The following is a 27,391-nucleotide window of genomic DNA, read 5'->3' as shown; positions in this document are numbered from 1 at the left end:
TTCTTTTTCTTGTACACAAAACCACGATAGTATAAAAGAGGTCTCTGCATAAAATCTGTCAGTTTTTAAGTGCAATTTTCATTCAACCCTGGGCAATGGAAAAAGAACATTAAGATGAATGGTAAAGGGTTATCACTCTAGGTGACTGGCTTTTCCCCATATCTCCCACAGAACCTGGTATTTTGGCCCACAGATATGCTGGTACTCTATTTGACACTAGTGTTGAAGGATTCGTTTTAAAGGCCATGTGTATTTCCAGTGGTGTGCTGAGATTTATTTATGGTTGAAAGATATGTGAGCCACAAGCTGTGTTCTACCTACACTATTGGAAAATACTTTTAAGATTCTAGAGATGATGCCCCTGTTTTGCCTCTAAATGCCCTGTGAAATAAAGCTGTTTCACACCAGTTTCAATGTGTGGGTTCATAATTCTTCCTTTTTCCCATCCCAGCTGACATATTGTATGCATTTATGCTCACAGTAGTCCCCAAAGTGTAGCCTTTATAAAATTTTTGACAAGGGTGGTTAGGTTTCTTTTTTTTCTTCTTATCTGCTGCTCTTTCTTCCTGCCTTTATATAAATTTCTTCTATTACCTATTCATTGTGTTACATTTCTTCCTATTTCCAATAATTACATATCTCACAAAGCCTCAGCATAAGGATTTTTGGGTGTTTATATGTGTGCTTATATATGCACATCACACACACCCACCCATACCCACACACCCACCCACACACTTATTCTCTCCTGGTGTCTTAGTCCATTCAGGCTGCTATAATAAAATACCATAAACTGGGTGGCAAATAAATAGCAGTTTATTTCCTACAGTTCTGGAGGCTGGGAAGTCCGTGATCAAAGTACCAGCAGAGTTGGTGTCTAGTGAGAACTCATTTCCTGGTTTATGGAGGGTGACTTCTCCCTGTGTCCTCACATCGCAGAAGGAACAAGGGAACTCTCCAGGGTCTCTTTTATAAGGACTAATTCCGTTCATGGGGGCTCTACCTTCATGACCTCATCACTTCCTAAAGGGCCCACCTCCCAACACCATCACACTGGGGATTAGGATTTCAACGTATGAATCTGGAATCCTTTCCAGAATGTCTCCCTCTCTCCCAATTTGAATTTCATCTCTTTGGCTGGTTACAGAGGATATCTTCCATTGTTTTAAAGTAAACGTATCAATAAATAAAAAGCCATATTGTGACTGTTATCTAGCTTCCTGGAAAATTAACCTCTATATAATTCCTGGCAATACTAATCCATACAAAACTGGAATGTTCTGATGGGGAACATTTAGTGAGGAACCAGAATATGACATAATGTTATGAACTAGAAGAGGGTACCAAGGTGGTGACGGGGCTTGGAAATCATGCCATGTGAGAATGTGTTTGAATGGGCCAATGATGCCTAGGGGTTCTTCCAAATTACTAAGGATGATCATGCGGAAACTGATTTGCTTGGTGTTGCTCCAGGGAGCAGAGCTTGTACTTGTGGATAGAATTTACAGGGAATATTTTGCCTTCTTATGAAGAAGCACTCCCAAGTAAATGGACTTATCCATCCGTGAAATGAGCTGCCATGTGAAGAAGTGAGCTTCCTATCATGGAAAACGATCAATCAAGGGCTCACTGGCCATTTCTTGTTGGTTCCTTCCCTAAGGCAGAACTCATATTTTGTAATTTCTAGTTTTCTTCCATCCCTGTGATTTCTGGATTCTTTTGTTAACCTATTGACATATGCAATATTTATTTGGAAATATCTATGTTACTGGGCATCATTTATAGAATTTGTGCTTGTGTCTTTCTTTCTTTTTCCAGAAGGTAAGTGGTTAATGAACACATCTAGTGAAGTATAAACTCTACCTATTTATTTAGCTAAATAATGTTTCCTTTTGTCAGCTTGAGGGTGCCCTTGAGCAGGAGAGAAAAGCGAGAATGAACTGTGAAAGGGAACTGCACAAACTGGAGGGCAATTTAAAGCTGAATCAGGAAAGTATGGAGAACCTGGAAAGCAGCCAGCAACACCTGGCAGAAGAGCTGAGGAAGTAAGCCACCTTTCTGTTGACATGAGATTGTTGGAGACCTTATATATTAGAAGGAACAGCTTTCTCATTTCATTTATCCTTAGGACTCCAGGGCCAGATAGCTCAAGACCCAAGGCAAGGATAACAAGCCTAGGAAACAATTCTTTTTTTCTTTATTGGACTTTATTTTATAGTTGTAAAGAGACCAGATGCATAATCTAGAAGGACGTAACTGAGAAAATATCTGACTAGCAAATGAGAAAGAATGGTGTAAGGTATATGAGATGTAAACTATTGGGAACTTGCAGCTATAAGTCAAAAAAAATAAAAATAACACTCTCCTTTTTACTCATGACGAGACCAATGGCATAAAATGTAAAAAAAAAAAAAAAAAAAAAAATTGATCCTGATGTGAAGACTTACATACTCAGATTACTTAAATAATGTATGTTTGCCAGACATAACTTAATATTTATATAGGAATTTGGTGAAATAATTTACTATATAAATATTAAACCTTAAAATCTGAAACAAGCCATGAAAATGATCAAAATTAGGGAAACTTTGAATTCATCTGGATTCCTTACACCCCAAAGAACTCAGGGCAACTTGGCTTTCTCAGTTTAGTTCTACTAGTCAGTGACATGGATTTTCTCACCTTCTCCCTTTTGTCATCTTCCTCTGTTTAACTAGACTTTTTTTTTTCTTTTAATCATTAGGGATTTTCAATTTATTTAGATTATACCAAATAAGAGAGGAAAACAGTGAGGATGAAGAGTAAGATGGGTCAGGTTTCCGAGGTGGGTGGATCATGAGGTCAAGAGATCGAGACCATCCTGGGCAACATGGTGAAACCCCATCTCTACTAAAAATACAAAAATTAGCTGGGTGTGGTGGCATGCGCCCATAGTCCCAGCTACTCAGGAGGCTGAGGCAGGAGAATCGCTTGAACCCACGAGTCGGAGGTTGCAGTGAGCCAAGATCATGCCACTGTACTCCAGCCTGGTGACAGAGCGAGACTCTGTCTCAAAAAAGGCCACATTAAAGATGGTAGTATATCAATGGTTGAGGCCCACAGTGAAAGAGGGAAGAGAGTCCAGCCAGTGACCAGCTGTGAGCGTCTGGCTTTCTTGTTGGTATATACATATGCTATTATACATGCTCTTGCTGAGGCTTGACTCATATTCTGCTAACAAGTTACTGGGCTTAATAGGTGTTTAGAAACGATGAAACAAGTGATCTTATGAATGGAATGGAATAATTAAAGCAAAATGATGATAGAGTTCCCTTAGCATTCAATTTTGAAGTTATGTTTCAGTGCATGATAACCAGCAAAGTGTAAATGATACTGTGTGTCGTGTAGGCCACAGGTCAAGAGTTTTAGCATTTTAGAAATCCATATTTTTAAAAAGTTGTAACTTTATTATAAAACTTTTCCCCTAAATAGACCTATGTATATTTGAAACAATAAGTGATAAAGATGGCGTTTCAAATTAGTGATGACAAGAGACTTAAATGGTATTGGAATTATTAGCTATTAATTTCCTGAGGTGAGGGAAATTGCTACCTCATACAATTTATAAACACAAACTTCAGTTGCACTAATGAACTCAATGTCAAAACAAAGCTATAAAACCATTAGAAGATGCCACATGATTCACAATAGCCAATACATAGAAGCAACCTAAATATTCACTGATACATGAATGGATAAAGAAAATGTGATATGTGTGTGTGTGTATATATATACACAAACATATATGTATATATGCATATACACAAAAACCTATTGAAATAAAAAACTTAAAAATGAAAAAAAAACCCCAAACACACACATACATACATTCATACATCTCTGTACATACATACATATATATATATAAAATATACATACACAATTGACTATTATTGAGCCTTGAAAAGAAACCCCTGCCATGTGGAAAAACATGGATGAATTTGGAGGACATTATACTAAGGGAAATAAGCCAGTCACAAAAAGGAGAAAGACTACATGATTCCACTGATAGAGGTATCTAAAATAATCAAATTCATAGAAACAAATTCATAGAAAAGTGGTTGCCAAGGGCTGGGAGGAGGGAGAAATAATGGAGAGTTGCTGTTCAATGAGTATAAAGTTGATTATGTAAGATGATTAAGTTCTAGAGATCTGCTTTACAACATTTTGCCTGTAGTTAACAATACTACATTTTGTACTTAAAAATTTAAGAGAGTAGAGCTCATGTTAAGTGTTCTTACCACAATTTTAAAAAAATTAGAATAAATACAGTCAATAATTATTAGGAAATTGACAGGCTAAGTCTTCTTGAACAAGTCACAAAAAGCCAAAGACAAAAGGAAGGCATTGATATATTTGACATCAAAATTTTAAACATGTGGCAAACGTCAACACAAATAAAATGGAGACAAGTTATAAAGTGAGATAAAAATTTGTAACAAATATAAAAAATGTCAAGAATCCAAGGAAAATCTATAACTCAATAATTAAATGAACAAACCTAATAGAAAAATGGGCAAAGAACACACACAGGCAGTCCATTTGGTTTACTGGCCATTTAAAAATACTAATAGTTGACAAGATGCAGTCATTACTAGTAAACGAGGGCATTCAAAATAAAACAATGAAATAGTAATCTATTTTCTAAGAAAATTTCAGAAGTATGATATTAAGAATAAATGTAGAGAAGCAATGATCTCACACTGTTAATGGAGAGCAAGGGACAGGGCTATCTTATTTTTTTAGCACTTACCTATACATTACCAAGTAATTTCCTGCTCAGTATCCACTCTAGAGGAACACTCTCATGTATACAAGGGGCATGATTATGAACAGTTTGATTTGTAAAAGCAAAATATTAAAGAAAACCTAAGTGCTTATTAATTGTGAAATTCAAACTAAGGAATGTCTAAATTGTGAAATATTATGTCATAGTTAATTTTTAAATGGAGTACTCTGTGTAGGCTTGTGTAGAAAAATATATTATTGAATTAATATGTCATTAATATAATAATTAGCTTAAAATATAATAGCTTAAGATTTTTAAGCTTAATATATTGATAAGAATAAATTCTCAGGCTGGGTGTGGTGGCTCATGCCTGTAATCCCAGCACTGTGGGAGCTGGAGGTGGGCAGATCACCTGAGGTTGGGAGTTCGAGACCAGCCTTGCCAACATGAAGAAACCCTGTCTCTACTAAAAATACAAAATTAGTCAGGTGTGGTGGCACACGCCTATAATCCCAGCTGCTCAGAACGCTGAAGCAGGAGAATTGCTTGAACCTGGGAGGCAGAGGTTGAGCTGAGCTGAGATCACACCATTGCACTCCAGCCTGGGCAACAAGAGTGAAACTCAAAAAAAAAAAAAAACCATTCTCAATTCAATAATATATTTAAAATATTAAATATAACAATATTTAATATTAAATACATATTTAATATAAATGCTATTATCAATATCTTAATGTAATAATATATTAATATCAGTCAAGTTGTTAATCTATACATGCAGATGTATGTGATATTCTATCACAGTAAGGAAAATGAAACTCTACAGCTACATGTACACATGTAAACACAAACATATGTCAGTACTTAAATTTCTGGAAGGATTTACACTAAATGGATAATGGTAGTTTCCTCTAGTGGGAAAGCAGGGATTGGGTATGACATTAGTTTGTTTTCATGTTGCTGATAAAGACATACCCAATGTCTTTATTGGGTAATTTATACAGGAAAAAGGGTTTAATGGACTTACAGTTCCACATGTCTTGGGAGGCCTCACAGTCATGGCAGAAGACAAGGAGGAGCAAGTCACATCTTATATGGATGGTGGCAGGCAAAAACAGAGAACTGGTGCAGAGGGACTCCTCTTTATAAAAACATCAGATCTCGAGAGACTTATTCACTATCATGAGAACAGCATGGGAAAGACTTGCCCCCATGATTCAATTACCTCCCACAGGGTCCCTCCCACAACACAGGGAAATTCAAGATGAGATTTGGATGAGGACACAGCCAAACCATATAATTCTGCCCCTGGCCCCTCTCAAATCTCATGTCTTCACATTTCAAAACCAATCATGCCTTCCCCACAGTCCCCTAAAGTCTTAACTCATTTCAGCTTTAACTCAAAAGTCCATAGTCCAAAGTCTTATCCAAGACAAGGCAAGTCCCTTCTGCCTAAGAGCCTGTAAAATCAAAAGCAAGTTAGTTATTTCCTAGACACAGTGGGGGTACAGGCACTGGGTAAATACAGCCATTCCAAATGGGAGAAATTGGCCCAAACAAAGGGGCTACAGGCCCTATCTAAGTCTGAAATCCAGCAGAGCAGTCAAATCTTAAAGCTCCAAAATGATCTCCATGTCTCACATCCAGGGCACACTGATGCAAGAGGTGGGTTCCCATTGTCTTGGGCAGCTCCTCCCCTGCGGCTTTGCAGGGTAAAGCCTCCTTCCTGGCTGCCTTCATGGGCTGGTGTTGAATGTCTGCGGCTTTTCCAGGTGCGCAGTGCAAGCTGTCAGTGGATCTACCATTCTGGTATCTGGAGGACAGTGGCCCTCTTCTTACACTTCCATTAGGCAGTGCCCCAGCAGGGACTCTGTGTGGGGGCCCCGACCCCACATTTCCCTTCCACACTGCTGTAGCAGAGGTTCTCCATGAGGGCCCCGCTCCTGCAGCAAACTTCTGCTTGGGCATCCAGGCATTTCCATGCATCTGAAATTTAGGTGGAGGTTCCCAAACCCCAATTCATGACTTCTGTGTACTCGTAGGCTCCATACCAGGTGGAAGTTGCCAAGGCTTGGGGCTTGCACCCTCTGAAGCCATGACCCAAGCTCTATGTTGACCCCTTTCAGCCATGGCTGGAGCAGCTGGGATGCAGGGCACCAAGTCCCTAGGGTGCACACAGCACGGGGACCCTGGGCCTAGCCCATGAAACCAATTTTTCCTCCTGGGCCTCTAGGCCTGTGATGGGAGGGTCTGTAGTGAAGACCTCTGACATGGCCTGGAGACATTTTTCCAGTTGTCTTGGGGATTAACATTTGGTTCCTTGTAAGTTATGCAAATTTCTGCAGCTGGCTTGAATTTTTTCTCAGAAAATGGTATTTTTTTTCCTCTATCACACTGTCAGGCTGTAAATTTTCCAAACTTTTATGTTCTGCTTTCCTTATAAAACTGAATGCAGGCAGGGTGCGGTGGCTCACACCTATAATCCTAGCACTCTGGAGGCCGAGGCGGGCAGATTGCCTGAGCTCAGGAGTTAGAGACCAGCCTTGGCAACACAGTGAAACCCTTCCTCTACTAAAAGACAAAAAATTAGCTGGGCAGGGCAGCATGAGCCTGTAGTCTCAGCTACTCAGGAGGCTGAGGCAGAATTGCTTGAACCTGGGAGGCGGAGGTTGCAGTGAGCCAAGATTGTACCACTGCAATCCAGCCTGGGTGACAGAGCAAGACTCAGTCTGAAAACAAAACAAAACAAAACAACACTGAATGCATTTAACAGCACCCAAGTCACCTCTTGAATGCTTTGCTGCTTAGAAATTCCTTCCGCCAGATACCCTAAATCATATCTCTCAAGTTCAAAGTTCCACAAAGTTCTAGGGCAGAGGTAAAATGCCACCAGTCTCTTTGCTGAAACATAACAAGAGTCACTTTTGCTCTGGTTCCCAACAAGTTCCTCATCTCCATCTGAGACTACCTTAGCCTGGATTTCATTGTCCATTTCATTATCAGCATTTTGGTTGAAGCTATTCAACAAATCTCTAGGGAGTTCCAAACTTTCCGCATTTTCCTTTCTTCTTCTGAGCCCTCCAAACTGTTCCAACCTCTACCTGTTACCCAGTTCCAAAGTTGCTTCCACATTTTTGGGTATCTTTTCATCAGCACTCCACTCTACTGGTACCGATTTCTATATTAGTCCGTTTTCACACTGCTGATAAAAAAGTTACCTGAGACTGGGTAATTTATACAGGAAAAAGGGTTTAACAGACTTACGGTTCCACGTGGCTGGGGAGACCTCACAATCATGGTGGAAGGCAAGGAGGAGCAAGTCACATCTAACATGGATGCCGCAGGCAAAAAGAGAGAACTTGTGCAGGAGAACTCCTCTTTATAAAATGTTAGATCTTGTGAGACTTAGTCACTACCACAAGAACAGCCCCCATGATTCAATTACCTCCCACTGGGTCCCCCCTTACAACATGTGGAAATTCAAGATGAGATTCAGGTGTGGACACAGCCAAGCCTTATCAGGTGTCATAGCCAAGAAAACTTCAGATGTAGGTATAATCATTGAAGTTTTAAAATGAGAATGAATTATTGTGTTATATCTATAATTTAAAACATAATTAAACAAAATGGTATTTTTTACTTTTGGTTAAAGCCTGGTTGTGTTTTTTTATGGATATATAATAATTGTACATATTTTTGGAGTGCATGTGCTATTTTGATACCTGTGTACAATGTACAATGAGTAAATCAGGGTAATTGGGATATCTGTCACCTCAAACATTTATCTTTTCTTTGTGTTAGGAATATTACAATTCTAACTACTTTAAACAAAATGTTATTATTCTGAACAATTGTATTTGATATCTTTTTCTAAACAGAAAAGAATTAGAAATGAGTCAGATGAATTCAAAAGTGGAGAATGAGAAAGGCCTGGTAACTCAGCTTCAGAAGACGGTTAAAGAGCTTCAGGTAATCAATGATCAAATATGCCTGTGTATTTATATTTATATCCATGGGTGATGACTGGTGGTTCAATGACTAATTCTCTGCCAAGGTATTCATACCCTTAGCCAACCACAGGCAGAGGCAGAAAAGAACAGCAGTTAAGAAGGGAAATTGTGCCATTCCACAGATGGAGTTAAGCTTAAATTTCCTTATGAGAATAATAAAAATGGATAGCTAATTTGTTGACTGTTTGCTGTGAACCAGGCATTGTGCTAAAATCCAAAACTTGTTTTTTCACTCATGAATCCTTCTGGCAACCATTGAGCTCATATTACTAAATGCAACAATGTATTTAAGTAGTAAGCACAGTGCCTGACCCATGGTATGCATTCAGTGTTAGCAATTTAATTTTTATGATGATTATTCTTTGTGATTAGAAGGTGATTGAAAATCAGTAAGTTCTATAGGTACTTGTGGCCTCAAAACATTATTTGATAATGGATAGCTATTTATAAGTTTTAGACCATGTGAGTTTTATAGCATATGACCATGTTATAAAGTAATTTTCACACAAATGCACACATACACATTTGGATGGATAATTTCCCTTTGGAGCTAAATAATATCTTAGTAATATAACCATGACTCAAAATAATTTTGGAACCTCTTTCTGATATTTATCTTCTGAGATATTTTGAGCCAAATAAGAAAACAAGTCTCAATGTTTTGTAAACATTTTAGTTTCAGACACTCTATTAATCTCCAAGTGGTTATCATATTCATCGGGCTTGTCTTCAAATGACTCTTGACTTTATCCAAAATAAAATAAAAAAACACAAACTTTTCTATATATCCAAAAGACAAATTTCCTTACCTTGATGACTCAAAACATTCTCTAAAGATTATTTCTGACAAAACATTTCAGAAATGTTTGGTTCAATGGTGGTATTATTTGGGATAAATATTTTCTTGGATCCCATGATAACCAGTTGGAAGAGGATCATGGTTACTTGAATGTGGAAATCATACTTTCTTTAAGCACCTTTTTTGTCATACCTCATCTATAGAACTGATAGACTACTTATTTGGTATAATCTAGAAATTAGTTTTTTCTAAGCCACAGTGGTCTTATTTAATGGAAAGGAAAACATATTCTAAAACAGTTTCTATCTTGTTTTCTCCTCTATCCTAATCTATGCCTGATTACTTAAGGTGATGATAATAACATCAGTGGCTTCATTGTACTGTAATACAGTGATGGTCACAGGATTTGTAGGCCTATTTGACCTATACTAAAAGGGCTTGGGGCTCTGAGAGTTGTTATCACTTCTTTTTCCAATAATCCTGCCTCTGATGATACTGTGTCTCTACTCACTTTAGTAGTCCACATTCCTTCACCAACTCTCGTTTGTTATTTCAAATCTCTTCCCTGAAATCTCCTGCAGACTAGAAAACCAAGTAACCAAGTTTTTTAGAATTGTGTGTAAAATTAAATTGATGCTATTTCTTACAATTAAATTGCTTGAACTTGAAGATGTTCATTTTATTGATCAGATTTTTGCCCAAGTCCTAGATAGTTGAGATCAGATAAACGAATTTCAAATGAGGAAGATTTTTGTATATAAAATTTACCATTCCAATTTTTATAAATGCTCTTAAACACTTTTTTTGGTCATATGAAAGATATTTTCCTGTTTCTTTGGGAAGTGCTCTTTACTAAGCTTTCCCCTCCCTGTATATAATTTAATGAGCTTGCCCATCATCAGGGGCTGAGCAATTTGGCAGAACTGCAAATTCTAATTCTAAGTCTTGGTACTGAATTGGGGCAAATCACTTAACTTCTGTGTATTCTGTTTTCTTTAGTTATAAATTGGGAACCAAAAGTTTCATGTTAGCTTTGTGATTAAAAAAAATAGAGTAAAGCTCTTGCTACAAGTGCTTAGTAAAAGTCAAAATTATTTCTTGCTACAGACTCAGATAAAGGATTTGAAAGAGAAACTAGAAGCTGAAAGGACCACTCGAGCCAAGATGGAAAGGGAGAGAGCTGACCTCACCCAAGACCTGGCTGACTTGAATGAGAGGCTGGAGGAGGTAGGAGGAGCCAATTTGGCTCAGCTGGAAATAACTAAGAAACAGGAAACCAAATTCCAGAAGCTGCGCCGAGACATGGAAGAGGCCACTCTGCACTTTGAGGCAACTTCTGCGTCTTTGAAGAAGAGACATGCAGACAGCCTGGCTGAGCTCGAGGGCCAGGTAGAAAATCTACAGCAGGTCAAGCAGAAACTGGAAAAAGACAAGAGTGACTTGCAGCTAGAAGTAGATGACCTCCTGACCCGTGTTGAGCAGATGACAAGAGCTAAGGTAGACACTCCCATGCCATCCTTGTGGTCTTCTGAACATGGAAGTAGGGAGGGGAAGAAATGGGAGCGGAGGCAAAAGAAAAATAAGCCAGCTTAGTGACTCAGTGTATTTTCTAATGAAGACTATAGTCCTTCAGACGGAATAGATCAGGCCTGACCTTAGTGGTCATTGTTAAGGTCACACAGCCATCACCTGAATGTGACCTGACAGTGGCTTCTGGTTTTAACAGAATTCAAATCCGTGTTCCTTATGGATTTTTTTAGTGATTGCCCAAGTAAGTGAGCTGGAAATCTGAGGCCACTATCTATGTCTGTCTTGAAGAATGACTTTTGTTATGAGTGCCCCTCAGTGATGGCTTGGATACTCCTAGAGCCTAACTGAATGAATGGTGTACACAGACAGCTTTGCTGAGAGGAGGGAACTTTTTCTCCCTCATGTCCTCTGGCATCTTTTTAATCAGCCAGTACTATAAGAAAGGTTCATCACATGTTCTTTCTTTACTGAGCCCATTAGCCTATATGCTGCATGCTGTCATGTCAAATGGTTACTATGAGATCATCGATATCAGCGACCCTGTCTTTTGGTAGTTGAGAGGAGCTTTGCTTTAGATTAAGCAGAGCAAATGGCTAGTTGCTGCAACCTTCTCTCCTTGTGAGCAGATTTCATAAAGTCATCTGGGAAAGACATTGCCTGACAATAAAGCTTGATCTCCATGGACTATGGCCAGAAAAATGTAGAATATCTTCAGTGATATGGAGTGGTTTCTGAAATATTTAATATTAATTCCTTTTGAATACCATACTGAGTAGAAACAGTCTCTCTCTCTCTCTCTCTCTCCCTCTCTGTGTGTGTGTGTGTGTGTGTGTATGTGTGTGTGTGTGTGTCTTAGTCCATTCCTGCTCCTGTAACGAAATACCACAGATTGGGTAATTTATAAATAATAGAAATTTATTTTTCACAGTTCTGGGGGCAGGAAAGTCCAAGATCAAGGTAGCAGCAGGTTTATTGTCTGGTGAGGTCTCTCTGCTTCTAAGATGGTGCCTCTTGCTGCATCGTCACATTGCAGAAGAGCAAAAAGGGGAAAGGGACAGATGCTCCCTTGTACCAGTCCCATTGATGAAGGCTCCTATCCTCATGACTTCATCACCTCCTAAAGGCCCCACCTAACACTATCACACTGGAGATTCTTTCAACATATGAATTTTAGGGGGACATATTCAGTCCATAGAATTCTACCTCTGGCCCCCCAAATTTATGTCCTTCACATAAGCAAAATACATTCATTCTACCTCAATAGGTTCCAAAGACTTAAGTCATTTCAGCGTCAACTCAAAAGTCTAAAGTCTCATCTAAATCATATAGGAGTGAAACTCAAGGCATGATTCATCTTGAGGCAAATTCCTCCTCCAACTGTGAGCTTGTGAAATCAAACAAGTTATGTGTTTCCACAATAAAATAGTGGAACGGGCATAGCATAGACATTCCCATTCCAAAAAAAAAGAGAAATCAGAAAGAAAAAAGAGGTGACAAAGGGAAAAGCCCAACACAAAACAAAGCAAACAACATTAAATCTTGAAAGTGGGGAATAATCTTTTTGATTCCATGTCTGACCTTCTGGACATACTGGGGTGGAGTTTGGGTCCCCAGGCCCCCACGTAGCACTGCCCCCCTGGCAGGAGCTCTCAGGAATTGAAGTTGGGTGCTTGTGGCTCTCCCAGGTTAGTGTTGCATGCTAGTGGCTCTACAAGTCTGGGGTGTTGGGGGCAGCTGTGCCCTCACAGTACCACCACTGCCATAGTGGGGGCTCTCTGCAGTGGTCCTGCTTCCATGGCAATTCTCTGCCTGAACCCCAAGGCTCTCCAAAATATCCTTTGAAATCTAGGTGGAGGAGCTATGCTTCCATATCTCCTACAGAGTTAGCACTGTATGGATGCTGCTATGGTTTACAGCATGTGCCTTCCAGAGTGGTGACCTGAGCTGAACCTGGGCCTGCCTGAGTAGCAGAGGAGCACTGAACTGGCATGTGGGGAGCAAAGACTTGAGGCAGCCCTGGGCAGCAAGCTCTGAGGTCTCACGGGAATCCTCTCTTGAAATCATGTTTCCATCAAGGCCCTGGCCTTCTGGGCCTTTGTGGGTGGGGCAGCCACAAAGGTCTCAGAAATGCCTTCAGGGTCATTCTTCCATTGTCCTTGTCCTGATGAATAGCACCTGTCTTCTTTCTATCCCTACTAATTTCCTTATCAAATGTTTGGTTGTCTACAGCCTCAGGGTTTTGTTTTTTTTTTTTCTGAAAATACTTTTTTATTCTTCACAATCTGGCCAGGCTGAGAATTTTCTAAATCTTTCAATTCTGCTTCTCTTTGATTATACATTTCATCTTTATTTCTCTCTCTTCATACTTTGTTTTAAGCAATCAAGAGAAGCCATGGAGCCCTGAACACTTTCTTTAAGGATTTCTTCCACCAAATATCCTAGTTTATGACTCTTAAATTCTGCCTTCCACAAGGGACTAGGGCATAGTTCAGCCAAGTTCCTTGACATTTTGTAATAAGGATGGTCTGCCTTCCAGTTTCCAATAGGATATTCCCCATTTCCATTTAAGACCTCAGCAGAATTGCCTTTACTGTCCGTGTTACTACCAGCATTGTAATCACAGTCATCCAACTATCTCTAAGAAGATTAATTCTCTCTCTATAGCTCTCCTCTTCTTGTGAGCCCTCATCAGAATGATTCTTAATGTTCCATTCATGGGAATATAGGCTTTTTCTAGCGGTAGGTGTGTATCTCACTACCTCCTTACTCCTTTAATCCCTGCCATGTGTCTTTATTTCTCCTGAAGCTGGCACTTCCTCTGAACATCTCTGTCACTGGCACCTGATTTCTTTTTATAACTCAGGTTCTAAGTCTCAACCACTTCTTCCCTCCCTATTTGCTTTTCAGTCAATTATTGCAGCAGGTCAGTGTTTACCATCTCATAATTTTCCATTCCCATTCCCATGTAGGTCTCTCTACTTTTAAGTAGATTACTGCAGTGGTTTCCTAAATTATCTTTTTTGCTTCTAGTCTTCCTTTTTTCAAACCATCCTATATTTATATGCCAAAATTAATATTTGTAAAGTATTTAGAATATTTATAAAGCACAGATTTATTGAATTATGTCCCTGCTTAAAAATGAACTCCAAACTTCTGCTTTTGAGGTACCTTGTAACCTTTGATCAGAGTCAACCAGTCTTGCCAGTTTTAGATCCCATTGCTTTGTTTCATGGACCTTCCATTTCAGCTTGCCTTTAACCAAATATTCATTTTTACACCAATCTGCCTTTTCCAAACTAATTATTCTCTTTGGAATGCTCAAGTTCAACCTCCTGCATTAAAGACTTACCTGTTTTTGAGTTCCTGTAGCACTTTTGGGGTCCCTCTTTATACTTATGCATTATCTAGTCTTTTAACTTTGCTAACATTGAAAGCAGAAACTAGGTCTCATTTTTCATGTTTAGTACAGTGCTTTGTAGAGTCTCTGCACTCAATTACTAGCATCAACTTTTACATATACCTCTTGGAGTTCATAGATTCAGTGACTTGTCCAAGGTCACACAATTCTATGGAAGAGATGAACTTCAATTCCAAATCCTGTGTATGTCTGTTGGTGAGCATGTCCTGTTGCTGCTTTAAATATTTGTTGGCAAGATAAATTGTTTCTCTTAACTCTCATAGGCATATACATTAGGCTAAACTGTTCCTTGAATTGTTTACTTTATCATTTTCTGAATTATAATGGCAAGAATGCCAATGCTCAGTGGTACAGTGGAGACTGAAGCATTTTCAAAAGCATATTATGCTGACAAAGAGGCTCAGGGCAATTTAGAAGTTATAGGAAATTTCACAATTATCTTGATTATTTTGAATTCCCATTGGTCCCTGCATTTGTGGGAGGCAGCATTTTTATGCATCATTTTAAGAATCAACTATAAGATAAATGTGCCTTATTCTATTAACCTTCTCATCCCTGGTATCAAAACATACCGCTTATCCTTATGCTTAAAGTAAAAATTCTTTTGAGGGTACAACTCTTTTGCATGCTATATCCCTGTATAGGCCACTGTTAGATAAACAATCTAATTGTCTTTTTGCAGATCCTGTTTATGAAAATACTTTATACATGGAAACACTATACCAGTGGTTAGCAGTGCCTATGTGGATACCTACCATGTGAAGCTATGCCTAAGGGCAAGTGCCTTTTCTATCTGTCCAAGTGGGCTGCCCACTCTACAGATACACACAGCCCAGCTGGCCTTCACCACATGGAGACCTCTTTTGAAAAACTGGGAAGTTTTTGGCTCTTTTTCTTACCATTTCCACGCACCATTGACTAAGTTGTCTTGTAGAGATCTGTGCTTTTTCACCCTAAGCACACAGGTGCATAGCACAACATATTCAGGGCCCTAAACAGATGCCATTTCTCACACCTGGATATGTTCCTCCTGGCTCAGTTAACAGGTCATTTACTATTGGAGACATCATAAAATAAAAATGGTTTTCATAATCATCCTATTTTTATCCATTTTCCTCTGGAACCCAGGATTCATGACAATTTGGGCCACCTAGGACATCAAGTCAATTAATCCTTAATATTTCCTTTATCACCACTTCATACAACAGATGTTTAGAAATCTAATATTTGACATTTTCTGTGTGTGTGTGCATCTGCACAGGCAGTTTCAGTTTGAATTCCAATTCTGACATTTAATAGCTGTGTGAATTTGGGCTAGTTATTTAGCCTCTCTGGTGCTCAGTTTTCTCATTTGTAGAAAGAGGCAATCTGAACTTTTGAGAGATATCGTGAGGAAGAAAATGAGCATGCCAACTTTGACTGTCAAAGTCATTTTCAGAAGTGAGAGCAAACAAATTCAACATATAATTAGAAACTGTGCAGACAACCTAAAAACTGTCACATTGATCACTACTATAGCTTTCTTCTAGTTAGGAGTAGAGAGTGGGGACAATTGAGCATGTCTGGCATTTAACATTAATGCTCTAACCTATGTGAGGCTGATGGCATCATTCGAGAAACTGGCCATTGAATCTCTGTTAAGTCTGTTTCTACCAAGCCTGGGTGTGCTGTAGGACATCTGTGAACTGGAACTACATAACACTGCATTGGAGATATAAGAAGACATAATTCAGTAGTCTTTCAGAGAATAGCCATTAGTAGTGAGACAGCCAGGTGGGAGGGGGTCCCTGGAGAATCTCCAACCAGCCTGCCCACTGGAGTGGAGCCTCGGAAAGTTCACGCCATTTGCAGTGGGTTGGAACCCGGCCCCTCCTCTTCCTGTGTGGAACCTGGGATTCAAGCTGCGGGTGGCAAGAGCTCAAGCAGGGACTTTGGCCTTGTGAGAGTCCCTGTTTCCCCCTTTTCTTCCTTTTCACCCAATCAAACCCTGTCTTACTCACCATTCAAATTGTCTGTGAGCCTGAATTTTTGTGGCCAGGGACAAAGAACCCCATCTTTAGCTGAACTAAGGAAAAGTCCTGCAACATAGCATGAAGGAAGCAATCTTAAACAGAGCATAGGTTCCAGGTAGAGATGGCCTAGGTTTTGGCTGATACAGAAGTTTTCCAGACGACTAAACTTGGCATCACCTTTGAAACACTCCTGGTCCTTTGGCTATTGCTCTATCATAACAATTAGGTTAACATTGAAAACTATTAGGCTCACCATCAGCTTTCATCATCTCACCAGACCTCACTGTTTTCTCAAAATTTCATTGGTGTAATCTCTTCTTTGTCTCCCAGTTCTTCCATTTCCATAGCATACTTTCTTTGTACAGACAAAGGCCTCATGGGCTGCTGTATTAATTGAGATTTAAAACATAGAGCTCAGAAGAGAGCTGGGTATGTAACAAGCACCCAATAAATTAACCGCTACTGCTATTATCATTAATAGTGTCGTCATCATCATCATCACCAATGATGGGGCAGATGGAAGGAATTCAAAGATCGCCTATAATCCCAGCACTTTGGGAAGCTGAGGCGGGTGGATCACAAGGTCAGGAGTTCGAGACCAGCCTGACCAAAATGGTGAAACCCCATCTGTACTGAAAATACAAAAATTAGCTGGGCATGGTGGCGCGTGCCTGTAATCCCACCTACTCAGGGGGTTGAGGCAGGAGAATCGCTTGAACCTGGGAAGTGGAGGTTACAGTGAGCCAAGATTGTGCCATTGCACTCCAGCCTGGTGACAGAGTGAGACTCTGTCTCAAAAAAAAAAAAAAGATAATAAAAAGATAATTTATACATGAATTTCATTAAAACAGCTATGTAAAATCTGTAGAACCATGGAAGCCCACCACCAACATAATTTTACTGTTTCTGACCATATAAATAATAAGAAAGCAAACTATAGTTAATTTGTATGTGAAGGGGATACCTCATCTTACATTTGGCAGCTCTTAGTCCTGTCTGAGGATCTTGGGTCTCAAAACCACTAGCATGAGTTCTCAGAGTGTGGCAAGAGTCTGGCGATTAGATTGGTTACTTTAATTGGGTAAAAGTGCAAAGGCCAATGTCATATCTTTTTCTCCAGGCATGAAAAGCCAATTCTGAGAAGTTGGGTTTGGGGATTGAAGTGTTAACCCAACAGGGTCATCTTGAGATTGTAGCCATAGTGATCAGGAGGGTACAGTTGCTTTGGCAGCTCACATTTTGTTACTAGGCTGTTGCGGCTTAGATCCATCCACTTTCTTCTGTCCTGCTTGGGCAGCCTTCTAGATTTCCTTCCTCCTCCTTCCCTTTCTTACTTCTCTTCCTTCCCCTTCCTCTGCCCCTCCGCCCTTGCATATTGCTCTCCTACGTGCCAGGCACTATTCTAGACAATAGGGGGTATATCTTTAAACTGGATCTCTACCCTCATGAGAGTTATATTCCAGTGAAAAAGACAGTTCAATATGTACTGTCAGGAAAGGATCATGTATCTCATTAGTGTTTGACATGTTTGCTTCTCCAGAAAAGTAAATAATTCTAGAAAGGATCCTAATACCCAGGAAGTTGGGTGTCTCCCGTGACACCTATACTCTGCAAAGTTTAGGCCTCTTGGGGTCCAGACCCTAGAGTTAATTGTACTTGCTGAAATCAGAAGATGTGATCTCCCAGTGCTGGCTGAGCTCTTTACTACAGAAGAGAGCATGCGGGTCCCCGGAGCCACTCCTCACCTCTTCCTTTGTGCAGCTGATTCAGAGTATCCTCTGTGAGCCCTGACCAGCCCTTCTTTCTCAACTTATAGGCAAATGCTGAGAAACTCTGTACTCTACATGAAGAGCGCTTGAATGAAGCAACTGCAAAGCTAGATAAGGTGACTCAGTTGGCAAATGACCTGGCAGCACAAAAGACAAAGCTGTGGAGTGAGAGTGGTAAGTAAGTATGCTGCTTGACTCATAGGCAATTCTCAATCCCAGCAGACTCATGAAGGCACAACTGAGATAATGAACTACCCACTGAGGCTGACTGGGCATCTGAAGATCCTAGGGGAGGAATGCAGCCTCTGAGGCAGCTTTGCCACACACATGCCTGTTGTCTAGGAAGTGTTACCTCTGTGCCACTTGGGAACCCCTGCCTAGTTCCCTTCCAAGAAGTAGAAAATTATAATAATATGCCATCAGTAGAAGCAACTCTCAAGATCAAAGGATGGGAGGGGCAATCCACAGTCTGCTAGTCATGACATTTTTACAATTTCTACCTCATTGAATATTTAAAATTTTTTAAATTTTAAATGTTTGGATAATGAATCTACATCTCTCTTTACACCTGGTAAAAGCAATGGTCTGTACAGCCGGCTACCTGAGCCTGAATGATTGGACCCCATTCTCTCTGACCTCTTTTCCTACTTGCCCTTTCTCTCAATCTGCGTTGGCCACATCGACCTCTATGCTGTGGTTTGCACACCCCGGGCATACTCCCACCCTAGAGTCTTGCTCTAGCTGTTTACTCTGCCTGGAACACCTTATTAATTCTGGAAAGACTTGGGGATAAGGGTTAATCAAGTGGAGATCTGGGCAAAGTCAGGATAGGCCCTGCTGAGAAGGTGACATTTGAATACTGTCAACTCATTTCCTCAAGAGCTTCTCTTTTCATACTATTTATTAAGTTCAAACTACATATTTGACACAATAAATATGTTTGTCTCCATCTGTCAGAATATAAGCTCCATGAGGTCAAGGGTCTTTGTTCATTGATGTATGTCAATCATCTAGAACACTGCCTGGCATTTATTGATCCTCCATAAACATTTGATAAAAAAAATTAAAAGTAGAAAAATGTCCCATAGTTTATTCATTACTATCAACCACTATGGATTTTTTTTTTCTGTTTTTCCAATCTATTACATTGTAGCAATCTATTGGGGGTTTTTCTTTTTCAATTTATCTTAAGCTTTTGTATTTTGCATACTCAGTCATTTATAATGACTTCTTCTAATTCATCGAGATTGACTAAACCTAACCTTGCCTGCAACTTGACTTGCCTCTCTGCTATGAACAGCATGTGGCTAGATATTTATCTATAACTAAAATCAGTTTTAGTAATATATTCTGAGAGATAGAATTCTTAGGTCAATGAAAATAACGTATTCTTGATGCTTAAGAGGCACACAGTTTTAAAAAGAGAATGAACACATTTGGGCTACATATAACAAAATTCCTCCAGTAGACACCTCTATTTCCAGATGCTAAATCTAGGGTGAGAGCTAAATAAAAATTAGTTGATAAAACTAAAAACCTGGAAATCTAGAAGAAGGAAGTGTTTTTGGTTCTATTAAGGACACTAAATAGGACTCTTCTTATACTGCCCACGGGGTGTGTGACACCTGGCCTTGCTATGAAGCCCCCAGTTTGATCTGTGCTATTTAGGATTTAGTTGGTATGTAGACTCCACAGTCCAGACACAAAGCTGGAGAATACCTGGATGTCTGGCCCTAAAGGAAGTGCTGTGTAAAATCCGTTTTGATAGGCATTGGCTGTCTACCCCTAGTTATTGGCATTAATTTTCTACTCACATTTTTGATGAGGAAATTAGTGGGTAGTGAGTAAAATAAAAGTGGGTCTGAGATGATAATTCTGCTTAGGCTGCAGGATTTTTTTCTTCCTTTTTTTAACTTTACCTTTTGGTTGGCTTTTGTGTAAATTAAATTCGAAGTACAAATTTATTCAAGCCTATCCTCCCCTCACTGGGTCCACGCTCCAGATTGTTTATTTGTTTTTTTTTTTGTTTTTGTTTTTGTTGGTGGCTACCACCAAAGTTTCTTTCTCATGCCCTGTCCTGTCAGCTTACCATACTCTGCTTTCAGAGGAAAACAATAGTACATGTGATATATATGTGATATATTAGTCTCAACAAGCTAGTGGATTTATATTTATTCAGAATCCTTTTAAATAAGATGTTTTTGGACCAGCATAGTGGCTCATGCCTGTAATCCCAGAATTTTGGGAGGCCAAGGTAGGCGGATCACTTGAGGCAAGGAGTTTGAGACCAGCTTGGCCAACATGGCAAAACTCTGTCTCTACCAAAAAAATACAAAAATTAGCCAGGCATGGTGGTGGGCACCTGTAGTCCCAGCTATTTGGGAGGTTGAGGCAGGAGAATCACTTGAACCCGGGAGGTGGAGGTTGCAGCTAACCACTGTACTCCAGCCTGGGTAACAGAGTGAGACTGTGTCTCAAAAAACAAAACAAAACAACAACAACAACAACATGGGAGGCTGAGGCAGGAGAATCGCTTGAACCCGGGAGGTGGAGGTTGCAGTGAGCTGAGATCACACCATTGCACTCCAGCCTGGGCAACAAGAGTAAAACTCTGTCCAAAAAAAAAAAAAAAAAAAAAAAAAAAAAAAGCCACAAGATGTTTTCATCCAAATACTCTTAAAGTTTGGTTCAAATATCCCAAGTGATTCTCAAGAGCCTGTAGGGGGTCTATGAGGTTGAAGCTATTTTAGTATAATACTAAGATACTATTTGCAACTTAAATTCTTTTGCCATTTGTATTGATGGTGCAAAAGCAACGATGATTAAAATTGCTGCAGCCTGATCACAAGTCAAGGTAGTAGCACGAAAACATACTGGTAAAAATTGTATTCGCTAATGTGTACTCACAGTTTTTTAAAAAGTCAGTTTCACTTAAGGATGTCCTTAAGAAGCAGGAAAAATGAATTTTATTACATCTCAACTCTTGAGTATATATCATTTACTATACTGTGTGACAAAACAAGAAGTATGCATAAAGAACTCCTGTTTCATACTGGAGTAAGATGTGTGATTAAGCTCTGAGCTGAGCTAGTAGTTTTTTCGGGGAGTATCACTTTTACTTGAAAGAACGACTGACAAACAAACTAGGCTTATTTAGACTTACATGTTTGGCAGATGATTTCTCAAAAATGAACAAAGGAAACCTGTCACTTCAAGGAAAGCAACTGATAACATTTGTTGCCAATAACAAAATAGGAGCTTTTAGGTAAAAATTATATTTTAGAAAACATGTATATGCCATCATTAGGTTGATGGCTCTCAACTCTTGGACTTTTCTGATGAGCTCAGCAGTGATGTTAACAAATATGATTTTTTAAATATTGTATGCGATGTGATTTATAAAAAGATATATGCATGTACATATAGGTGTGTATGTGTGTGTGTGTGTGTGTGTATATATATATATACCTGTACGTGTGTGTGTGTATCTGACACTGTCTCCAGGAAAATAGTGTCAGAATTGAGTTAAATTGTAGGACCTTGGTAGGTTGAATCCACAAAGCAGAACTTACAGATATGGAAGGCCCGACTATAATTAATAGGATAAGTTAAGCAGGGACGATAGACTAGAGTATGATAGAATTTCTCCCTCTCATCGTCACATATCCTACCATTTAGTGACTACTGCTAATATTTATTTAGCATTTCAGTCTATAAAATATATTCACACTAATTTAGTTTTCATTAAGAATCTTATTGTTGTCTTCATTTTACAAGTGAGGTAATAAAAGTTATAATGATCTAAAAATTATATAGACAGAAGTGTACAAAGCCACATATCATAAACAAGGGAGTATGGTATAGAAGAATGTGGTCTTCAAGAACTTCATTTGGATCTACCTTCACCAATTACGAACTGTGTATGTTTCTGTTTCAGCCATATTTAAGTTGCTCTGTTTCCTCCTCTGCAAAGTGGTTAGTATAATACCTACATTATCAAGGAGTTATGAAAATTAAACTAGATAACATACGTTAAGTACCTAGAGCATAGAAGTTTCTCAATAAATAGTAACTAATATCATCTGTTATCGATTCATACTTATTACTAAAAATCAGTTCATTTTTAGGACTCTCTTATGAGTCCTGAAAAGGATCATTGCCACGGTTTTGCTGAATAATAGGACTCTCAGACCCTTCCTAAATATCAAAAATATGTGGGTAGGAGTCATTCTGGCTACCCTTAAAGTCAGTAAGTCAGGTGAAGGAGGCAATAGATAGGAAGACTGTAATTACGTACTTTTGTGAAATCTTTCTGTAGGCGAGTTCCTACGGAGGCTTGAAGAGAAGGAGGCTCTGATAAACCAACTTTCCAGGGAAAAGAGCAACTTCACTTGGCAGATTGAAGACCTGAGAGGGCAGCTGGAAAAGGAGACCAAAGTAATGTATCTATTATTTCTCACTAGTTTCTTGACTGTGTGTTTTTTTAAAAAAAATAGTGCTTGATGAATCAGCCTGAAGATGTTTTGTAAAAGAAGAAGGGAAAATGCCCTAGAAGTTATGTGGGAAAAACCATGCCATGAAGAACCCTGATGACTGAAGGATCTTCCTCGGTGATTCAAATTGCTTCGTTGCAGGTTCAGAGCAAGCAAAGTGTGTGTTTCCATCTTGTATAAGTACTTGAACAGAAGGGCAGCAAAGCTCTTTCTGGATTTTGATTCTGAAACTGCTCATAAAAAAAGTGAAATTAAATAAAAAGCCTAGAATAAAATAAGTGGGACTGGGTTAGCTCAATATTACTTTTAAATTGTCAATAAATTATAGAAATTAGTCATTTCTTCCTATGAGTATATAATGTTGCTAGAAGGTGACTCCAGTGAAAGTGATTCTGGAAGATGAAAGCATAGTGACTAACATGAGATATGAATTCTTTGAGCCCTGATATTTAAATGAATTCTTAGTTCATAGTCAAGGCATCTTATTACTAAGACCCCAAAGTATCTTACTTGTACATGACCATACTATGAAGGTGTATACTGTGAAAACGCAGGTAGTTGAGTCTGTTTTAAAATACTGTACCATTTTATTCCCTTAACTCTCCATACTTTCTGTATTATACACAAATTTAAAAATTTATCATTGTTTGTGCATCAGACATTATACCAGATACTTCTGTCATGTTATCTCAATCTTCATATCAGTCAAATGAAGCAGATAGAATTGCATTCTTGTATATGAAAAAACCAAGGCTCTGAGAAGAAAAATATCATGTCCAAGGTCGTACACCTAGTGATATACTGTGAAGGAACTTAAACGCATAGTGAAATGAGTTATATTTTAGAAGATCTCTCTGGCTGCCTTCCCAGTGACTTCCAATTGGCCTACAAGCCCCCCTGATCTGGCTCCAGCCTCCTTCTGTGACCTACTTCCTACATCTGCTTTCCTCATTTACTCCCCCCAGCTGCCCTGGCTTCCCTTCTGCCTCTTAAACCAGGCACCATCACTCCTGCCTTAGGACTTTTATAACTGCCCTTCCCGTTGCTTAAAGGCCCTTCCCCAAGGTCTTAGGGGGATGACGAGAAAGAGCCAAACATTCTAGATCGTGCTTATCTGCTGTGTTTGTTTTACTGCTATTAGAAATTTTATTTATTAATGTATTCGCCTGTGTATCCCCTTATTTCTTTTGGGCTCTTTAGGGCAGGGATTTTGTCTTTGTCTTGTTTACTTCTATAATTAAATATATGCCATGTAAATGCCACATAAAGGTTTTAAAAGTTTTTCCTTTAAAGAAAAATAAAATTAAACAAGAGGAGAGGTCACAACTTGAACTCAAGTTTATCTGATTCCAAAGCCTGCAACCTTTTCAGAGTCATTGTGTATTGTGGCTCCTCATTTACCACCCAAAGGGGTCTGGCTGAGGCTGCCATTAACTAAACCTTGTGCCCTCAGAGCTGTATCTTCCTGAAAATGTGCTTTTTTTCTAATTTGCATAAAGGACCCTTGAGGACCCGTCAGGATCTAATGTTCTTTCCACACTAGATTGTCTAGGGGGAATAATGCTGCTAGGTTAGCTGGATTACTATTTAAATGATAAAAATGTTTATTAAACACAGCAGGGCTGTCCAATACATATAGAAGCCTCTACTACACTACAGGTAACTATTTAAATTTATATTAAAGTTAAATAAAATTAAGAATTCAGTTTTGACCACACATTGTACTAGGCATATTTTGAATGTTCAGTAGCCACATGTGGCTAGGTGTTTACCATATTGGACAGCGTACATAGAGAACATTTTCACCATTACAGAAAGTTCTATTGGGCTGTAGTACTATTTTGAAGTATTAGGAGCTGAGGTTTTTAGAGATTTCAGTGTGAAATAAAAGATTTTATTTTCTTCATCAGTGGAATGAAAAGGCTAAATTTTAGTGGTTCTTTCTGGTTCGAACAAGCTCTGAGTCTAATATATTGCTAAATATAAATCTTATTGCCTAAATGATAGTGAATGTTCTCTTTGCTATCCTTGTATTCTCCACTATTTCTAGAATTCCAGGCCTGTCTAAGTCCACAGAGCCAAGCTGGCATTTCTCTAAATAGAATTCCCTTCCCTGTTTTAATGGCAGCAATTAGATACTATCTATCCTTTCTCTTGTCTCAAATTCTCTCGCTAGTGTTATCTTACTAGGTTCAGGTTCAGCTTGAATTTGTGGCAGGTTGTTATTAATCTTACCTAAAAAAATATTAGCTTACTTTCAAGACTTGTGTTGCTCATGGTGGTCATGCCCTTTTTGTTAATGTGTGTCCCCTACAGTCCCAGAGTGCCCTGGCCCATGCCCTGCAGAAGGCTCAGCGTGACTGTGACCTTCTACGAGAGCAGTATGAGGAAGAACAAGAGGTCAAGGCTGAGCTGCACCGGACCTTATCCAAAGTCAATGCTGAAATGGTGCAATGGAGAATGAAGTATGAAAACAATGTTATCCAGAGAACAGAAGACTTGGAGGATGCCAAGTGAGTAGGGCAAGGCTAGCCTTAACCTGGAGTTAGTCACATGGAGCAGTATGAGAATAATGACTCTGTCTCCAAGGCCTCGTGGTATGCACTTAACAAATCCTTGCCGAGTGCAGGAACAAGCCCAAAACCAAAGCTGAAATGTGCACTGCTGGTAAGAAGCACACTCTGTAGAGGGACTAAAAATATAAAAAGTATAATACAAAGTGACAGAGACTATAAAGAGGTCCTGGGGAGAGAAAGGAGGCTCTTTCTAGGGGCACAAGGGAAGTTTTCATAAAAGATGTGACTTTGAGCCATGGCGTGAAAATAGGCTATTGCTTAAAACCCTGTGTTTCATTTGTAACACCATAATAATTGAGTCCATGTGTGTACGTGTCTCCATCAAAGTCGTTGTGTCCCTGGTCTACAACTCGTAGACTACAAAGTAGTCTGTGAAGATGGACAGGGAAGCTGGAAAAAAATGTTAGGATCTGTCATCATGTCTTCTAGGACAAAGGTTGCTTTGAAAAGAAATCATCCCCAGGCCACCCCTAAGGTTAGAATATCAATTTTATAGCCATTTCTATGTAAAGGTTTTAAAAGTTCTTAGGAGTTACACAAGTTAGGGGCACAGCTGAATTGAGACTCAGTACCAGGGTATAGAACTGAAGCATTTTGCTTAGAGGCCAGGAAACTGTATCTTTAAGAGAAATTGTCAAACCCCAGCTTATAATCATTAAAGGTTTACTCAAAAGAATGTGTCCCTGGCTTGGTAGCTTGGCAAAAATCCAGGGAAGATCAATACATTTCTCTTTAGCTTCAACCAGAAATAATGTTTTTCAGTTCTTCACCTAAATCTTTGAGAGGCATTGCTGTGCAATTGCTGAACAGCCGCTGTGTTTTGTCCCAGAAGGGGTACCAAGTGATCCATCTCTGTACCCACAGTGACTTAAAAAGGGCTTTAGAATGACAGATACTAAAAATACCTGCAGTAGGTGTTTTATCGAAACTCTGGACCACAGAAAGTTTTGGCTTTGAACTGAGATGCCCTCTTATATCCAAATATGGTATTCACTTCTGAAGTAAGATTTTTCCCCCCTTCTAATGATTGAAGAATTCAGGTGAAATTGCCTATCTATCATTCTGTTTGATGGTTTCTTTTGGGATTGGGTAGGAAAGAGCAAAAGAATATAGATTACTTTATGACCACATGGGTTTGTTGGAACTAGTTCTGTAGTATGTAATAACTAAAGAAAATAAAGGGCAAACATGGTACTCTCTGAAGACACTTTTTTACTTTCAAATTGGTGGGAAATTGAATAAATAAAACTTTGTCTGTATTATGCTTTTCCTCTTAAATCACCTCAGGGAGGTAGGCAGCTACAAAACAATCTAGGGTCCTGGTTTCTTTTTTTATTATTGAAGTTAAAGATTTGCCTGCTTTGATTTCCAGGCTGGGGTTCAAATGATGAGTTAGTTTAGCAGACTCAAGCTCATCTAAGACCCATTGTACTGCTTCTGAATTCTAAGTTCCCCAAGGATAAGGATTTAGTTTCTTAATTTCCAATATCCCTTTACATATTCGAGATAACTAAGTAGGTGCTTATGGTTGGAAGTTAAGGAGCAAAACAGTAGTTGATATTAAACATAGAACAAAGTTATTGGTAAAACAAGGGTAACCAGTTTGTCCAGTTTGCCCTGGATGTTTCCTGTTTTAGCTTTCAAAATCTCATGTCCTGGTGTGTTAGTCCGTTCTCACACTGCTAATAAAGACTTACCCAAGACTGGGTAATTTATAATGGAAAGAGATTTAATTGACTCACAGTTCACCATGGCTGGGGCGACCTCAGGAAACTTAACAATCCTGGTGGAAGGGGAAGCAAATACATCCTTCTTCACATGGTGGCAGGAAGAGAAGTGAGTGAGTAAAAAAGGGGAAAGCCCCTTATAAAACCATCAGCTCTCATGAGAACGTACTCGCTGTCATGAGAACAGCATGAAGGTTACCGCCTCTATGATTAAATTACCTCCCACCAGTCCCTCCCACGGCATGTGGGGATTATGGGAACTACAAGATGAGATTTTGATGGGGACACA

General features: G+C 39.2%; 1 protein-coding gene and 1 long non-coding RNA gene across 2 annotated transcripts in view; one reads left to right on the top strand and one right to left on the bottom strand.

Moving 5' to 3' along the window:
- Positions 1 to 27,391, top strand: part of MYH15 (myosin heavy chain 15) — a 103,904-nt gene that overhangs the window by 45,353 nt on the left and 31,160 nt on the right. The window contains exons 14-19 of the mRNA XM_054483603.2: positions 1,900 to 2,045; positions 8,647 to 8,737; positions 10,685 to 11,074; positions 18,354 to 18,480; positions 22,625 to 22,743; positions 25,116 to 25,312. Coding sequence (XP_054339578.1) covers positions 1,900 to 2,045; positions 8,647 to 8,737; positions 10,685 to 11,074; positions 18,354 to 18,480; positions 22,625 to 22,743; positions 25,116 to 25,312 — 1,070 coding nt within the window. The remainder of the gene's footprint in view (positions 1 to 1,899; positions 2,046 to 8,646; positions 8,738 to 10,684; positions 11,075 to 18,353; positions 18,481 to 22,624; positions 22,744 to 25,115; positions 25,313 to 27,391) is intronic.
- On the bottom strand, positions 12,584 to 27,199 carry LOC129034098 (uncharacterized). Its single transcript, XR_008501758.1, has 3 exons — positions 27,118 to 27,199; positions 22,604 to 22,725; positions 12,584 to 16,921 (listed from the first exon to the last, which is right to left on the bottom strand). It is a non-coding gene; the product is annotated as an uncharacterized LOC129034098 (long non-coding RNA).

This window comes from Pongo pygmaeus, chromosome 2 (genome assembly GCF_028885625.2).
Source record: "Pongo pygmaeus isolate AG05252 chromosome 2, NHGRI_mPonPyg2-v2.0_pri, whole genome shotgun sequence".
Classification (NCBI taxonomy): domain Eukaryota; kingdom Metazoa; phylum Chordata; class Mammalia; order Primates; family Hominidae; genus Pongo; species Pongo pygmaeus.
The sequence above is the reverse complement of the archived record's forward strand: the minus strand, read 5'-3'. Positions and strand labels throughout refer to the sequence as shown.